This window comes from Ochotona curzoniae, unplaced genomic scaffold (assembly GCF_017591425.1).
Source record: "Ochotona curzoniae isolate NIBS_2020 unplaced genomic scaffold, NIBS_Ocur_1.0 patch423, whole genome shotgun sequence".
NCBI lineage: Eukaryota > Metazoa > Chordata > Mammalia > Lagomorpha > Ochotonidae > Ochotona > Ochotona curzoniae.
The window spans coordinates 292,150-307,955 of record NW_024466999.1 but is presented as its reverse complement, the minus strand read 5'-3'; the positions used below and the strand labels follow the sequence as shown (position 1 = coordinate 307,955).

At 51.9% G+C, this 15,806-nt stretch overlaps 2 protein-coding genes across 2 annotated transcripts in view; both read right to left on the bottom strand.

Moving 5' to 3' along the window:
* The window catches only part of LOC121167691 (V-type proton ATPase subunit d 1), a 34,914-nt gene extending 31,099 nt beyond the window's left edge, over positions 1 to 3,815 (bottom strand). Inside the window, exon 1 of the mRNA XM_040997246.1 lies at positions 3,620 to 3,815. Within this exon, the coding sequence (XP_040853180.1) occupies positions 3,620 to 3,749 (130 nt within the window). The 5' untranslated portion in view covers positions 3,750 to 3,815. The remainder of the gene's footprint in view (positions 1 to 3,619) is intronic.
* A 720-nt stretch (positions 3,816 to 4,535) lies between these two features.
* LOC121167743 (agouti-related protein-like) lies at positions 4,536 to 5,273 on the bottom strand. Its single transcript, XM_040997321.1, has 3 exons — positions 5,144 to 5,273; positions 4,899 to 4,984; positions 4,536 to 4,718 (listed from the first exon to the last, which is right to left on the bottom strand). Exons 1-3 carry the CDS (start codon positions 5,271 to 5,273, stop codon positions 4,536 to 4,538), a joined length of 399 nt encoding a protein of 132 aa, XP_040853255.1.
* Positions 5,274 to 15,806: the final 10,533 nt, after the last annotated feature.

Genomic DNA, 15,806 nt, shown 5'->3' with positions numbered 1-15,806 from the left:
TTGAACTAGCAAACTAAAGCAATGCCAGCACCACAGGAGGAGGCTTGACCGGATATGCCACTGCACCAGAAAGGGCAACTTTCTAACCTAGCAGGGTTACAGACAGTTTCAAGGATGAGGTGGCACTAGGACTGGGCCTCATGGAAGAAAACAGGAAGCAGGCAGGCAAGCACAAGCCACACTGAAAACATGAGCCAAGGTCTGCCGAGAGCTTACTCTGCCCTTGGTGTGGCGCTCCACATTGTGCAGGCAGCAGAGCTCGTGGGCGACTCAAAGTCTAAGAAATGGATGCTCTCAGAGGTGCTGAATCACTTATCTAAGAAAATCCACTGACTTTCAGTGTTGGAACTCAAGCCCAGATTCACCGAATTCCTCAATCTGCCTCATGGTATGCACCACGTGGGGCGGGCGGGGCTGGCTTCTATATGATGAACACATCTGAAAAAGCACGCGATTCTGAATGCCAGGAAAAGCCAGCATGGTATCCCACAAGGGGCCTGGGGAGTGTGCACTGAACAGGAAGACCACCCAGCACAGCACTGTCTGCAGGACGACAGAGGGCCTCCTGGCCAGATGTAAATCTTGGACCCCTAGAATTCTACAAAGGACAAGTAGAAGCAGGAGTTAGAAAAGCCTAGAACAGGGCCTGGTACAATAAACCTAGTGGCTAAAGCCCTCACCTTGAATCCACCAGGATCCCATATAGGTGCCGGTTCACATCCCAGCAGCCCCACTTCCCATCCAGCTCCCTGCTTGTGGCCTGGGAAAGCAGTCGAGATGGCCCAAAGCTGTGGGACCCTGCACCCATGTGGGAGACCCGGAAGAGACTCCAGGCTCCTGGCTTTGGATCAGCTCAGCTCCAGGGACTTTGGCCAGCTGGGGAGTGAATCATTAGACAAGAGATCTTCCTCTCTGCCTCTTTTCCTCTCTGTATATCTGCTTTTCCAATAAAAATAAATAAATCTTTAAAAAGAAGATTTAGGGCCCGGCGCGGTGGCGCAAGTGGTTAAGTCCTCGCCTTGCACGCCCGGGATCCCATATGGGCACCAGTTCTAATCCCGGCAGCCCTGCTTCCCTTCCAGCTCCCTGCCTGTGGCCCAGGAAAGCAATTGAGGACGGCCCAAGGCTTTGGGACCCTGCACCCGCGTGGGAGACCTGGAAGAGGCTCCTGGCTTCGGATCGACATAGCATCGGCCGTTGCGCTCACTTGGGGAGTGAATCATCGGACGGAAGATCTTCCTCCCTGTCTCTCCTCTCTGTATATCTGCCTTTCCAATAAGAAAATAATAAAAATAAATCTTTAAAAAAACAAATATAAAAAAAAGAAGATTTATTTATCTTTTATTGGGGGGGCGGGGCGGGCAGAGAAAGAAAGAAAAGCCCGGAACAGGGGCCAGCACTGTGGTATAGCAATTGGAAGTTGCTCCCCTGGCTGTGCCAGCATCCCTCATGGGTGCTGGTTCAAGTCCCAGTCACCTCACTTCCTACCCAGTTCTGCTCACATGTCTGGAAAAAAGCAGAAGACAGCCCAAGGCCTTGGTCCCCTGCACCCAAATGGAAGGCCTAGATGAAGCTGTTGGCTCCTGGCTTCGGACCAGCCAAGTTCTGGCTCTTGAGGCCATTTGTGCGGTGAACCAGCAGACGGAAGATCTTCTGTTTCTCTGTAAGTTGGCCTCTCAAACCAATCACTCAACCTAATTCCAGCTGATGATGCTGGTGTTCCCCTTTAGATTCAGCAAGATCTTCCTCAAGTCCAAGTCAGCCCACAAAACACACTACACACCAAGTGTGTGCCAGGCCCTGCTCCAGGAAGTCTCCCTACAGTAAATCAAGTTACTGGCAGACTCCTACAACACGGTGCCCTAAAGCCCTCTCCTCTCCTTCCCACTGCCACTCGCACAGGGAGCTAAGAACTTCCGTACAGATTTATGTTAGCCATATCTATAATTATTTTCTTTAAAGATTTATTTACTTATCTATTTATTGGAAAGTCAGATTTACAGAGAGAAGCAGAAACACAGAGAAAGATCTTTCGTCCACCGTTTCACTCCCCAAGTGGCCATAATGGCTGGAGCAGAGCTGATCCAAAGCCAGGGTCCTGGAACTTCTTTCAGGTCTCCCACGTGGGTGAAGTGTCCAAAGTTTTGGCCCTTCCTTGACTGCTTTCCCAGGCCACAAGCAGGGAGATAAGAGGGAAATGGAGCAGCCAGGATACGAACTGGCGCCCATATGGGATCCCGGTGTGTGCAAGGGGGGGGACTTTAGCCACTAGGCTACCACGTGGGGCCCATATCTACAATAACTGTTTTTCAGTTTCATAAGCAAATAATGTAGCAAGTTAAGCCACTATCTCTAGGCTGACATCTGCGATGGGCTACAGTTTGAGTCCCAACTGCCCCACTTCCCATCCAAGCTCCCTGCTAATGTGCCTGAGGAAGTGGTGAAAGATGGACCAAGATCTTGGGCACCTGTTATCCACATGCGAGACCTGGAAGAAGCTTTGGCTCTGATCTAGCCCAGCCCTGGCTGTTGTGGCCATCTGGAGAGTGAACCAGCAGATGGAAGCTCTCTCTCTCCCTTTCTAGCTCTCTGTAACTCCAATTTTCAAATAAGCCGAAAATAAATAAATAAATAAATAAATTTTTTACAGTACATTTTCTACTTTAACAGTATGTATTTCCACTTTTCTGGTCTAGTTTGCAAGAGAAACAAGACGAGATTAAGCTCCTCTTTAACATCAAAAGCTTTTGGCGAGACACTTTCCTCTTGTGGCTGAATCATGTGGCCATATTCCCCTTTGAGCTGTTAATCCCGAGGCTACATCAATCCCTCTGCTCCAGGGATCCCATGGGGACTCACCCCAGCCAGGCTGCCCTTCACGACCATCTTGGAGGAGGGAGGCAAGTCCAGCACAACAGCTCTACCTCAGTACACCTGTGGCTGGCCCTCAGGGCATCCACCTGCTTTGCAGCTGGGTACTGGGAGGAAAGCAGAACTCAACTTCTCACCATTCTTGTGCAAGACACAGTGTCCTAATACACGCCACCCCCTCCCGCCACTGTTGGCCTGGGATTTGGGGTCAGACACTTGGATTCTTGGTCATCCCTTGCTCTCCTAAGCCCTGCCTTCAGGAGACACTGCCCCGCCAACACCCTCACTGGCTCAGCAGTTGCCCAGGGAGGCCACGGCGAAGTCACAATAATCCCAAAGGCCTTGGAGGATATGTGTGGGCAAAGTGGAGGGATGGTGCATTTGCGTTTAGCTTCCCTAAGCTTGACCACAGGACAGATCTCTGGCCTTAGCAGGTTAAAGAGGCTCCTACATCCTCCTCCCAAACTACACGGTTAGCATAACGCAAGATGGGCTGGCCCAAACCAAGGCGAACCACTGCAATTCTTAAAGTCATGATTGAGCCCATGTCGACTGCAGCAGGAAGATCCACTTCCCGCCTGCCCCCGCCCCTCGCCCGCCATCAGTCCCGGGATTCCCAGACAGGCCTCTCAGATCCTCAAAGACCGCCCGTTTCCGGCTTCTCCGCCCAGAACCTCCGAACCCTCAGGCCCAGGCCGGCCTCCATCGTGGCCTTCGAAGAACCCCTCAGTCCAGCCCTGCGGCTCACCCTCAAGCGTCTCGCACTGCACCAGGTTGAGGTAGTCGGCCTGGCTGAGCACCCCGGCCTTCAGGCCGCGCACTAGCCCCTCCAAGTAGCCATTGTCCACGTTGAAGTAGAGCTCCGGGAAGAACGACATGGCTGCGGCGCGGATGGCGAGGCCGGAGAACCCCAACCTGCCGGCACGCAAACGCCACTCCAAGATCAGCTGACGCGGCGCCGGCCGCGGGCTGTCAAGTGCGTCAGGTGACGCACGAGCGCTCACGTGACTTCAACAGGGCGGAGTTTTGAGGAGGCGTCCAGCTTCCGGGTGCCTGCTGGCCGACCCGTTGCGCCTGCGCGTAGAAGGGAGGAGGCGCGCACATGGCCGAGGTTGGCCGCTTGGTGGCGCCCGTGGCTGCGAGGCGTACGTGAGGCGCACGCGCTCTCTCTAGCCCTCCCGGTTGCCGCGCTAAGGAAACGGTGGGAGGTGTTTATAGTTGGAGAAGATTTCAGATTGCCAAGGAAGCTTCCCCACAGAGAGGGAAGTGAGGTCTGCTCAGAGCTGGGCTTCGCTGGATGTCACAGACCACTGGAGCGCACGCTATTCCTGGCCTTCCCCGCGATTGTGACACCCTCATGTGCTTTAGCGCGGCTCTCTTCAGCTTCCCCACCAGCTCCAAGGCGCCCGGCACCTTAAAAAATGCACGCATATGTGGCTCAGATGCCTGGTCCAGACGCTGGGGTAAGGAGTGTGTGCGTATATGTAGTTTCTTGGTTTGGTGACACGCCCCCTGTCAGCCATGAACTCACCCCCCCCACCACCACCACCACCGTCCCCATTCGACGATACATTCAAAAGCACCACAGCTTTGGGGTTGTTTCCATCCTTTATTGGCGTCCCCTGTGCCCCCCGCCCCAGCCCCACGTCATCTGCCCCAGCCGGCTAGGTGCGGCTGCAGGGGTTGTTGGCAGTGCCCAGTTTGCGGCAGTAGCAGAAGGCGTTGAAGAAGCGACAGTAGCACGTGGCACACGGGTCGCAGCATGGCACCTGCTGCCCCAGACAGGACTCGTGCAGCCTGACGCAGCGGCGAGGGGAGCGAGGCTCCCGGGCTTGCGGGTCTAACACCTGCAGAGGTGGGGGAAGCGGGGACATTGGCAGCTGCGTTCAAGGACTGGGACCTGGGACCACCGCATGGGGGAGGAGTGGCCCGCAGTGCTGCCGCTGGTCAGGGGATCTGGAGGGGAGAGGGGAGAAGGATGCCCCCTCCAGAGATCTGCCAGGTTTCCCCGTTCCCCGAACCGTTACCTCTGCCAGCGCCTCAGCCTCCGGCAGCAGATCCTCTTCTGCCAGCTCCACCTTCGTCCTCCTCAGCGGGGTCTGAAAGCCCAGGCCTGGGGCAGGCAGAGCAGGTGGAAGGAAGACTTCCTCCTTCATGCACCCCACCCCCCAGGCTGGGATGAGGAAGGGGACTGAAGGGTTTGAGCAAGGCAGCTGATTAATGGCCAGAGAATATCCAGCCCCCAGGCAGCCCTGTGCCTGTGCATACTGACCTGTGAGCTCTGGGAACAGGGCCTGGCCGAGCCTTCTGATGCCTGCCAAAGGAGGCATGCCCACCTGGGCCCCGTGCATGGCAGGCAGTGCCGACAGCAGGGCACAGCTCAGCAGCGCTGTAATCAGCATGGCCTGGTATGGCAGGAAGAGCCACCACTTAGTCCCCCCTCATGCTCAGAGTTCCCTCTAGGGGTTTCCCCCACCCCCACAAGAGGCCCCCCAAAGAATAGGAGTCCCTGTCCACTTCAAGGACTCACTTCTGCTTGCTGTATTCCTGCTGAGAGTGCCCTGCTGCCTCAGGCGTTCAGTTTATATGGCAGGATCTAATAATGAAGAACCCACACGTGACTGCCCCTGGCAGGGAGAGACTGCCCCCCACCCTCCAACCCCTACAGGGCGGGGACACGCCTGTGGCCAGCCTTCCTCCCTGCAACCCTGAACCTTCAGACTCTACAAGAGGGTGTACCCATCTCCAATTTGAGGGAGAGCCAATTAGAGTTTGGAAACAAGCTAGGGTGCCCAGGGTCCCCGCTTTCCACTGCATGGGGATCTAGAGGTGGACCAGACTGGAGCCATTAGCAAGAACAAAGCAGGTGGCCTTTAGAGCATGATTTAATTTGTGGCCCCGGAGATGCTCACTCAGCCGCTACGTGGCATGCTGCTTGCTTTGCTTCCAGGAACTTGGACCAAGGGTGTGGACGGGGGTGATGGACCTGTAACCATTGTGGGGCAGGGGTGGGCATGCACAGGCAGACCCCAGATGTCTTTGAGTGAAGGAGAGAAGCCCATATGGCCAAATCCAGGCTGTCCTGGCAGCATGCCGGACCCTGGCCCCCCTCCTGTCTCTCTCTCCTGACTTCTCCCAAGACCCCCCACTTGTACTGCTGTCCCCAGACCCCTTCCCGCCTAGGGTTCCTGGAAACCAAAGCAACAGAACGGACTGTTCCCTGGGTGGGCAAGCGGCTCCAGAGTACAATGCTCTCAGGCCGCCTGCCTCATTAGTGCTAATGGCTGCTCCCATCCGGCCCGTGTGTCAGGCCTCTGCCCACACCCTCTCTCATCAGCACAAGGCTTGGCGGGGGTGGCAGGACACACAGGGCTCCCTGGATCCCTGCCTTCCCTCCTCCTCTGGAGTCCTGCTTGTCAGGCCCCCTCGGGCCCAAGCGGGAAGGAAATGCAGGCCCTGTCAGCTTTCAGGCCCCTCCTCGCAAATTGGCTGACCCCAGGTAGCAGCCGGAGGAAGAGGAAGGGTCTCTCCAAGGAAATCTGCCCGGCCGTGGTGGACACCATATGCTGCCATCTGACAGCCTCTGGTCCTGGACCAGTGGTTGGTATCAGGAGGGCTGCACGCAAAACTGGTGCATCCAAGGCAGGCTGCTTCCCAGAATGCGCTGTCACTGGGCAGTTATGTGGGCATCTCAAAGCAAGCGATCCCAGGGTCTCAGGGGGTCTCTTAGTCTGGCCCCAGGAGGGGGTGGGAAAATCAGGGCCAACCCCTGGGAGGAATGAATCCTCAGGAGTTCTGCGTAGAGCCTTTGGGACAGCTGGCAAAAGGCCAGTCCCCTCCTCCCTGTAGCAGTTCTGTTGGCTGCTGTGTAGGTGACTGTCACAAAGCAGATCTGGCATCCTGGCCCTTCTGGCAGCTGGCATTGGCCTTTCCCTCAGAGAGGCTGGAGTTGGGCCTACAGGGCAGCCCACCTCAGTGCTTTCTCCTCTCAGGATGGTACAGAATGTAGGTCTCAGTTACCTGGGGGGCCCCCAATCCTGGCTACGCCTTCGGGGGGTTCAGTAAGGCAGATGTACAGGAGACCCTGCCCTGGTCATGTCCCTGGAGGTCCTGGCTGAAGGGGTCGGGGTGGGAGGGAACCCAGGCAGTGCATGTGGATTTCAAGATGGTGCACATGGGATCAAGTGAGGGCTCTGGGTCTCATCAGCACCCCTGCCAAGGGCAGCTCCTCATGTTCTGGATGAGGCCACCTTCTGCCCATACACACCGCTTGTCTGCCCACCTGCACAGGAGTGACCGTTGTCACCTGGATGGATGCCCGTGAGTGAGTCAGCCCTTCCAACTGATGGGCAAGGACAAAAGCCCTCACAGGGACAGCATGTGCCCTTGGTCATGTCCAGCTGGAGAGATAGGAAACCCAATCACTCAGACCCAGTGAACGGCAAGCCGTGTCACCTGGTGGCCAAGAGGCCCGCTGTGTTTGTCTCGGTGCCTGGGCTCCGTACCTGCCTCCTGCCTGCTGACACAGACCCCGGGAGACTGCAGGAATTGGGTTCCTGCCATCCCCATGGGAGACCTGGGATGAGCTCCCAGCTCCTGGCATGGTAGCCCTTTGGGGAATGAATCAGCAGATACGAGCTTTCTCCACGTACCCTCTCAGTTAAATAAGTAATTTTTAAAAATTCCTCTAAGATGATCAGAGAACTATAAACACTATTTGATAAAGCTAAGCAATAGTTTTTTTTTAGTTATGATAATGGCATATGTGATTATACTGTTTTAAAAACATGTCCTTCTTTAGGATCACATTGATACAGTTACACAAACAAAAATATGATTTTGCAGTTGGGGGGGATGGGAAAGGGAGGGAACTCCAGACTCTGTGGAACTATATCATAAAATTCAAAATTAAAAAAAAATTTAAATTTGATTTTGAATATACTTTTAAAATTTCCTTTGACTTTTTGATTATTATAATGAAAAATTTTCTTTCAAAATAATCCAAAGGAAGGTAATAGGTTGCATAAATGAAAATTATTACTATTATAATTTGGAAGTGGCTGAAACTGGTGGTGGACTCATGGGCATCATTGTCCTACCCTATCTACTCTTTTTTTTTTAAATTTATTTATTTTTATTGATATACAGAGAGGAAGAGAGACAGATATACAGAGAGGAGGAGAGACAGAGGAAGATCTTCTGTTCGGTGACTCACTCCCCAAGTGAGCACAATGGCTGGATTCTGAGCTGCTCCAGAGTTAGGAACCAGGAGCTTCTTCCAGGGTTAGGGTTAGAGGTACAGGGTCCCAAGGCTTTGGGCCATCCTCCACTGCTTTCCCAGGCCACAAATAGGGAGCTGGATGGGAAGCAGAGCCACTGGGATTAGAAGCAGAGTTTATATGTGATCCCTGCGCGTTCAAGCTAATATATGGGATATTAGCTGCTAGGCTACGGCACCAGACCCCCCCCCCATCTACTCTTGCATGCTTGCATTTGGTGTCTACGCATAGACCCCGTGGAAGCTCGCTTCCTCCAACAGTGTAGGTGATTTTATGAGGCCAGAACCACATGATGTTTCTAGGATAAAGTCTCATGGCAAAAAGACTGTGGAAATAATGCAGCACATTCTGGGTGGAAGTAAAGCTACTTGTTGAGGTTGGAGACCTGGATCCAGGGGGACACTGACTCCAGAGAGGAGAGAGGAAGTTCTGTCCCAGGGGTCCCCCTACCCCCCCATAAAACAATCCTTGAACCCCCCCCCACCCTTTCCCTCTCTTTCCTCCCACAGTATTTGCTCACCTCCCCAGTGATACTGTTTCTACTTTGTCCTGTAAGCACACCCTGGCTGCCCTTACTCCATCTCGCAGCTGAAACCCGAATCCCAACATAGTCCACCGCGGCCGGGCAGCACAGCCTCAGGATTGCCATGGATCATCTCTAGATTTCCAGATGGCAGGAACGGCCTCTCAGTCATCTGCGGAGGAGTGGGGATTAGCCCAGGCCAGTGTCTTCAGCCCTCAGCCAGAGAGGTCTGTGGTTAGTTCATGTATCGACTCGACTGGGCAGAGAGATGCTTGCATATTATTTCTGGGTGTGTGTGGGAGGGTGTTTGGGGGGAAGACCAATGTTTAAATTAGCAGGCTGAGGCCCCTCCTCCTTGTGAGTGGGCCTAGACAGAACCATGAGGCAGAGGAAGGCTGAGCTGGCTGTGCACGGCCGTGCACCTGGGGTGCACAGTGACCGCGGGCGCCCCGGGGCTGAGGCCTCACGTTCAGCCTGCATCTACACCATCAGCTCTTGGGCTCTCGGACCTTCCTCTTCACATGAGTCAGTGCCTTACATAAATCTTAGTGTCGGTCTTTCTCCTCTGCTCCCTCTCTGTAGGAGAAGTATGTACATGGCACTGGGAGAACAGCTGGAAGGGGGCACTCCTGTGGTTTCTTTTTTTGGTTTGGTTTGTTTTAAATTTGATTTTTGATAATATTTCCATCATTGATTAGGGTAGGAAGAGTCAAGGGTTAGAAGAAAGTGAGTGAAATCATTGTTTGCACAGTTTTCTTTTTTTTCCTGTGTCTTGGAAAAGGAGGAAGATGAGAGGAGAAAACACATCCAGCTTCCCAACCACCTCAGTACCCAGGGAAGGGGAACAGTCACCCGATGTCATCCCAAGGTCCCCGGTGTGGAGCGTGTTCTGACGGTTCCGGTTAGATTTCAATAGTTCTGAAATGCTGTCAGTTTTACCACTCCAAGGATGAAGAAATCCTTCCGAGGTCTGACATAGTCTACCCTAGAGTCTCTGTTCGCCCAGATACTTACTGTCAAAGCTTGGCTGGGGTAGTTGATCAATTTGTTCTGCCTTCCTTCCTCTGTTGTGGTACCAGATGTCCTTTGCAGGCCCCAATGGACTGCCATATCCTCCATGTGCATCTGGGCATGCCATCCACTGCTCCATCTAAGCCACTGAGGAGGCCCAGCTCTGACACATGCACTCCACAGTCAGATCACGGAACCTGCAATTCTCCCTGTGGTTGGAGTTCTGAGTTAAGTGGTTCAGTTGGAAGGATCCCCAAAGAAACCTTGTCTGAAGTGATCTCAGACCTGACTTTTCTGTGTTCTTGCCTGTATGGGGTCCAGCTCTGTCTGTCACCCACATCAGCCTACACACACATGGTCTGTCCCACTTCCATTCAGCTCTTATACACATCAATGGGCATTGAAGCCTAGCTCAACCCAACCAACCCCACTATCCAGCCCATACTCATGCTGGTGGGTACTACCACGTATCTGATCAGGTCCATTCCCAGCCCTGATTATGCTTACCAGTGAGCGTTGCAACCCATCAGAGAGGCACCCACAGTTTCCCTACTGGACCCACTCCCAGGCCCAGATCTTGCACTCTCCAGATGGTTCTGTAGTCTAACTTGACAGAATTTGCCCCCAGTCCCAGCACTTGCCAGCTGATGCTGCAGCAAAGCCCAACTAGCCTCTACCCACTCTAGCTTATGCATGCACCAGTGAGTAGTGTTGGTTAACCCATGAGTATCAGGGACTCGAACACTTGAGCCATCACCTGCTGCCTCCCAGGTGCACATTAATAGGGAGCTATATCTGAAGTCGAAGGGGGGACTCAAATCAGCCATCCTGATATGAGACACAAGTGACCCAAGTGGCAACCTAACTGCACCAACTCCTGCCCCCAAGGGCCCGAGTTTGAACAAGACTTTACAAACCCTCCTGGAGCCCTTCAAGTGAAGAACTAGACACATCCTCCTAACCCATAATGCTGCCTCTCGAACACACCTTCGAGGCTCCAAGTGGGCTGTGGTAAACAAATTCCTGACTCACAGTTCCCATTCTCATCAAGAGATCAAGGTGTAGGCACTTATTAGATGTGTTAATCTGGTAGAGTTGCCTTGAAGTGCTACCACAAGTTGACTTTCTCATAGTTATGCTGGCTGTAAGTCCAAGATCAGGTGACAGGAGTTTTGGTTTCTTCTAGGACCTCTCTCCCTAGCTTATAAACACAGACTTTCTCATTGGGTCCTCACATGGCCTCTCCTTGGTATGCATGTATCCCTGGGGTCTCTTGGTATATTCAAATGTCCCCTTTTAAGACAGGATTAGACCTACCCTAATTCAATCACTTCTTGAACCACCCTATTTCCACATATAGCCATGTTCAAGGTACTAGGAGTTAGGGCTCCAGTGCATGAATTTCAGGGTGATACAATACAGCCCCAAACATCAGGGAGATGCAAAGAAGTCAGATCTCAGATCCCCTCCAAACCTTCCTCCTCCTCCTCCCCTGGCTCAGCCTCACAGGCCTCAAGATGCAAATTCCTGCTCCAGCCACACTGTCCGCATTCTTCAGGGTCCCTGCTAAGTCAGCATGGTTACCTCCTTGTCTTCTCATTCTTGGACAGGTGCCTGATTTGTTCTTCCCTGCCGTCAGCGCATGTCTACTGCATTCTCGCTTGGCCCAGCTCGTATGAATTTGTTCTGGGGAGTGATGGTAATCATGCCCAGTCTCTCCATCTTACTCTCCCCATGACCAGAAGCATCTGCCTCGGTGGGTCAGGTAGTCCATCCGCCTGAGACCCACTCGCACTCCAGCCTTCCCCAGTCCTCAGGAGCGGTCCCAGCTTGGCACATGGTAAGCACTTACAACAGCTCTTCTGATAATATTTCTGTTTGGAGTCAGGATTCTCTCTCCTAAGCATGTTTCCTGTGGCAAAAATTCACATGAAGGAAAAAGAGGCACCTTAGGATGTTTTCCATGATGGAGGTTCACTAAGGGGAGAGTGGATTTTGTCATGATTAACTTGAACCAAGTCATCCACTAAGCTATTATAAATCAGTGAGGGCCGCTTGCAAATGTCCCTGTCCATCCATGTGCAGAGAAGGGCACGTGACTGTGTTTGAGGATTGCAGGGCAGCCAGACCTCAGGTCCTTCGAGGCATGGCATGGCACGGCAGGTCCCAAGCTGTGTATCATCTACTGCACCAAATGCCTGCCCTGATAATCTAATTGTAAGGAAGACAGTGATGCTAGAAAACTGACCTAAGCCCTTTACAAACCCATGGCATGCACAACCAAAAAAATAGCCTATGTAACCTGATCATCCCAAATGAAAAATAAACCAAAATATTCCACAGTTTAAAACTTTTGAAAGCTGACATAGCACCATAAGTGAAAAATTCCACACCATGAAGCTTTCATTTCATGCACAAACTTATTTTTTAAATATTGGATAAAATTGCAGCCAGTGCTATGGTATAATGCTGTGAAACCTGTGGTGCCAGCATCAGGTATGGGCAACAATTCAAGTCCTGGCTGCTCCACTTCCTACCCATGTCTCTGCTAAGATGCTGGGAAAATAGCAGAAGATGGTCCAGGTGGCTCAACCCCTGCACCTAAATGGGAGGTCTGAATGAAGCTTTTGGCTCCTGGCTTGGAAACAATCCAGTCCCAGCTACTGTGGCCATTTGGGGAGTGAACCAGTTGATAGGAGATCTCTCTCTGTTTCTCTCTCCTCCCAGCCCCCCCCAACCATAACTCTCCCTTAAATAAGTAAATCTTTTAAAATAAAAAATAAATAAAAATAAAATGTGGTATAAATTGCCTTTAGACTGTGTATAAAAGGTGCATATAAAACAGAAATGACTGTTTAGGGCCCGGCATGGTAGCCTAGTGGCTGAAGTCCTTGTCTTGCATGCGCCAGGATCCCATATGAGTCCTGGTTTGTATCCCGGCTGCTCCACTTCCTTTACAGCTCCCTGCTTGTGGTCTGGGAAAGCAGTCAAGGACAGGCCAAAGCCTTGGGACCCTGCTCCTGCGTGGGAGACCCGGGAGAAGTTCCTGATTCTTGGCTTCAGATTAGCTTAGCTCTGACCATTGCAGCCGCTTGGGGAGAGAACCAGCGGATGGAAGATCTTTCTCTCCGTCTCTCCTTGTCTCTGTATATGAGCTTCTGACTTTAAAAAAATTGCTGTTTAGGCTTCTGTCTCCTCCCCCAAAATGTCTCATGCGGCATACGAATATATTCCACAATCCATCTCAGTTCTAGTTCCAAACGTTTTGCATTAGGGCTACTCAACCTGTATGAAGACATTAGGGAGACATAACAAAATACCTTCTAGAATATGATAAGATGATAAAATGACATCCTGGAGACAGGTGTGGATACTCCTGAGTTGCTGTTGGATTTCGTCGCTGTTGCGGATGTTATAATTGTGTAAAGTTTCACGATTTCACTTCTGTTGATGTTTGGGGCCGGGTTTTTCCTTATGGAAGGATTGTTTAGCAGCATTTCTGGTCTCTGACCACTAGGTGTCAGTAGCACCCTCTCCTTTAATTGCAACAACCACTAGGTTGAATTAGGCAGTGGTGGTGGTTACGTAACATTGTGAATATTTTTAAAACCGTTGAACTGTGCACTTTAAATACATAAATTCTCGTGGGGTTTTTTTCTGAACAAAAAAAATGTAATTTAAAAATGTCTCCAGGGGCAGTATTTAGCCTAGCAGTTAAGATGATAGTTGGACAGACTTGAAGCAGTGGCTCAACAGGCTAATCCACCTGAAAGCACCTGCATCCAGCTGCCAGTTCGTGTCCCGGCTGCTTCACTTCCCATCCAGCTTCCTGCTTGTGTCCTGGGAAAGTGATGGAGGACAGCCCAAATCCTTTGGATACTGCACCGTGTGGGAGACCCAGAAGAAACTCCTGGCTCTAGAGCTGACCATTGTGGCCATTTGGGGAGTAAACCAGTGAATGAAAGATATTTCTCTATCTTTCCTCTCTGCAAATCTGCATTTCACATAAAAGTAAAATAAATCTTTTTTTTTAAAAAAAAAAAAACAGATGTTAGTTGGGCACCTGCATCCCAGATCAAAGTCCCTAGCTAGGTTCATGCCCTACTCCCCTGCAGATGCCTCTTCCTGCTGACATACACCCAGGAAGGCAGCAAATGACATATCAAATGCTTGGATCCCCGACACTCATGTGGGAGACACGGGTTGGGTTCCAGGTTCTGGGACTTGGCCTGGCCCTGCCCCAGCTGTTGTAGGTGTGCAGGCTTTTACCAGAGGTTTGGAAGTTCTCTCTCTCTCTTGTCTTCCTCCCTCCCCTCTCTCTTCTTCCCCTATCCTATCCAAAGCTATCCTGTACAGTATTGATCCCTTGCTATCCACTGGCGTGTGGGAATGCATCCCATGGACAGACATCTGCACAAAGCAGGCCCCCGGGAAGGGGATATAGCATCAGTGTCTGTTGCTGTAAACACCTGCCCAGGCTGGTTGCAGCTGGTGAGCCATTGTTTGTATCTCCAGGGAGAACACACTGTCAAGCATGGCTGCAAAGTCCCTTAGCTCTTGTCTCATCAACAGGTGGAGTCTTGGCTCCCCACTCCTCAAATACAGACTCTCTAACTGCCTGACCAATAAACTGCACTGGACATAGTGACACTGTCCCAGCATCTAGAATTCAGGCCTTAGAAATACGGCGCCTGCCACTTCCTGTCTCCTGGAACACAGGCAGCACAGGAGAAGGCAGGCCGAGCCACCCCACAGAGAGGAAACAAGACATCACCAACTCAAAAGCCAGGGAGTGAATCATCTCAGAGGTGGCACCTGCAGCCCCAGCTGGTTCTGTGTGTGGAAGGGACAGGCTGTCCCTGCTGAGCCCTGCCCCTATTGCAGGTTTGTGAGCAAATTCCAGCATTGCTGGGGTTTCTAAGTCACTGATTTTTGGAGTAGGTTGTTTGCAGAAAACTATCTTCTACTTTCCTCAGTGGGGGCCTTGGGTTTAGAAGTGGAAAACTGGGTCAGCTGTATGGACCCTGGAGTTAGGACCAAGGGCAACACTTGTTACTCTAACCAGGATTTACTGAGTGGCCACCTGGTGCTGGAAACTGCTAATGGTTAGGGAGGTTTAAAAAAATGCTTTTTTTCCCAAAGATTTATTTATTTTTATCGGAAGTCAGATTTACAAAGAGAAGGAAAAGCACAGAGAAAGATCTTCCATCTACTGGCTCACTCCCCAAGTGGCTGCAGTGGCCAGAGCTGAGCTGATCCAAAGCCAGGAGCTTCTTCCAGGTCTCCCACGCAGGTGCAGGGTCCCAAGGACTTGAGCCATCCCAAGGCTTTGGGCCGTCCTTGACTGCTTTCCCAGGCCACAAGCAGGGGCTGGAAGAGAATTGGAGCAGCCAGGATACAAACGAACGCTCATATGGGATCCTGGCACATGCAAGATGAGGACTTTAGCCACTAAACTACTGTGCTGGGCCCAGAGGTTTTGCTTTTAAGATTTGTTTATTTATTTGAAAGGCAGAATGAGAGAGAGTGAGAGATCTTCACCCGGCCAAAAGCAGGAGTCTGGAGCTTCATCTGGGTGTCACAGTGGGTGACAGATACTCAGGCAAGTGCTTCGGCTTGCACTGCCTTCCCAGGCACGTTGGCAAGCGGAACTGGCACCTATGTGGGATGCTAGCATTGTAGCCTGGGTTTTAACCCTCTGTACGACAATGCCAGCCCCAGGACTTGGGAGTTTTACTGAATGGAATAAACCACAGAGCCCACCCTGCCTCCTGGGCACAACTCCACAACAGCAAGGACAGGACTGTTCCCCGCCTGAGAGCCGCCTTCCTGGGAAGGTCATGTCTAAGAGCTGACTCAGGAAAGGGAGTCAGCCTTGCAGGAAGCCAAGGAAAAGGCAGGGCAGCTTGAGCTCTTGCTGGGTCAGGTGGCCTGGCATAGCAATGAAGAGTGGGGAGTCTGTAGCAAAATCTGAATTTCAGCTATTCCACAAATATTTTGGGGTGGGCATGTTGGACACAGTGGCTCAGATGCCACTTGAGGTAGCCACATTCCAAATGAAGCCCAGCTGCATTTGCCCTGTTAAGGCACGCCCTGGGAGACAGCAGATGATAGCTGGGGTC